Here is a 1,906-nt window from a genome sequence, read left to right on the forward strand (position 1 = left end):
TCTCTCTCTCTCTCGCTCTCTCTCTCTCTTTCTTTCTCTCCCCCCTCTCTCTCTCTCTTTCTTTCTCTCCCCCTCTCTCTCTCTCTCTCTCTCTCTCTCAATCTATTCAGATCTTCTCTCGCGCGCTCTACTCTCTCCTTTGTTTGCCTAAGCGTGTAATTCTATGCGATCGCGAAGAAATTCAATTCTACGATCGTGTTACGATATTTTTTTACGTATTGAGATAGACTCTATACCCTCTCGCTCTATCGCTCTCTCTTCTCTTCTCTCTCTCTCTTTCTCTCGCTCTCGCGACGACGAGGGTTGTGATGGTCGCCAGAGGGCGTGAGCGTAGCTCGTCGACGGCGCGTCGAAATGCGTTGATTATGAGAGACGACGATACGTTAGAGTTGTTGTCCTGGCGAAATGTACCCGTGGGTTTCATATGCACGCATGCGCACGCATACGCCCACACACACGCACACATATACACACATACGCACACATACATACACACACGAACACGTATACACACATACGCACACATACATACACATACGCACACACACACACACACACACACACACACACACACACACACACACACACACACACACACACAGCCAATAGTTCAATTACGGATTACGCGCCGCCTCTCGGCGCAATTTCGTAATGTCAGCTCCGCCATAAACTATTCATTTTCACGTGCAGGAAAAATGCATCGGGGCGAATGCGAACAGCTGCCGTCGTGATTGTGCGTTCTAACGTCAACGACAATGCCTTTCTCAACAACGTGATTATGCGTTCTAACGTCAACGACAACGCCTCTCTCAACAACGTGGCGCGGCGGTGAAAAGCTGACGTGGCCCCACGCGGCTTTGTGGGGGAGCGTTTCTCGCGCGATCACGCGAGACGTTCTTGCACAATTACGCGAGGCGTTCTCGCGCGATCACGCGAGACGTTCTCGCACGACCACGCGAGACGTTCTCGCACGATCACGCGAGACGTTCGTCATGAAACAAATGCTCGGAGCGACTAGTGTCTTTAGTTTTCCATTTTCTTTTCTTTTTGATATTTTCAAGGGTTTATGAGTACGTATATACGTGTTTGCATAGCAAACGGTGGTGTATCTAACATCTAGAGTCCATAATAGAAAAGTTTCTATTACAAAATTCCTATTGTACGAAATTCCCATAATATAAATGTTCTATTATGGACACTGGATCTACATCTAATAACTGCATGTATCGTATGGCTCAGGTTTTCCTTCGAATAACTGCATAGTATGACGTAGGTATTGTAGATAGAGTACGTAGGCTATAGTATGAGGGTACCGTACGTAGCATTAGTCTTTCTGTCTGTCTTTCTCTCTGCCTCTCTTTCCTCCCTTTCCCTCCCCTCATTCCCTTTCGTCTTCACTCCTTCCCTCCCTTCCTCCATCCCTCCCTCTCCCTCTCCCTCTCCCTCTCCTCTTCTCTCTCTCTCGCTTACGTTCGGTAAACGGTGACAGCATGAGTAGGTTCACGCAGGCCGCTCCGTAGCCGTGTCCGAATATGGTTACGTTGTCCGGATCTCCCCCGAACCTCTCGATGTTCTCCTTGACCCAGTGCAGAGCAGCGATCTGATCCAGTAGTCCGTAGTTACCGCGCGCCGTAGCTGTCTGCTCCCAGCTAGACTCTCCCGTGCTGAGGAAACCTGCAGAGAGAGAGAGTGTGTGTGTTATACAATGAGCAGTGAAAGAGGGAGCGGGAGAAGAGAGAGGAGATAGAGAGAGAGTGTGTGTGTGTGTTATACAATAAGCAGTGAATGAGGGAGCGAGAGAAGAGAGAGGAGAGAGAGAGAGAGTGTGTGTGTTATACAATGAGCAGTGAAAGAGGGAGCGGGAAAAGAGAGATGAGAGAGGGAGAGAGAGAGAGAGAGAGAGAGA

The 1,906-nt window shown here is 49.1% G+C and overlaps 1 protein-coding gene across 1 annotated transcript in view; it reads right to left on the bottom strand.

Moving 5' to 3' along the window:
• LOC106815716 (neuroligin-1-like) overlaps positions 1 to 1,906 on the bottom strand; it is a 23,757-nt gene that overhangs the window by 17,752 nt on the left and 4,099 nt on the right. Inside the window, exon 2 of the mRNA XM_014820220.1 lies at positions 1,471 to 1,674. Coding sequence (XP_014675706.1) covers positions 1,471 to 1,674 — 204 coding nt within the window. The remainder of the gene's footprint in view (positions 1 to 1,470; positions 1,675 to 1,906) is intronic.

Source organism: Priapulus caudatus, unplaced genomic scaffold, assembly GCF_000485595.1.
Source record: "Priapulus caudatus unplaced genomic scaffold, Priapulus_caudatus-5.0.1 Scaffold1183, whole genome shotgun sequence".
NCBI lineage: Eukaryota > Metazoa > Priapulida > Priapulimorpha > Priapulimorphida > Priapulidae > Priapulus > Priapulus caudatus.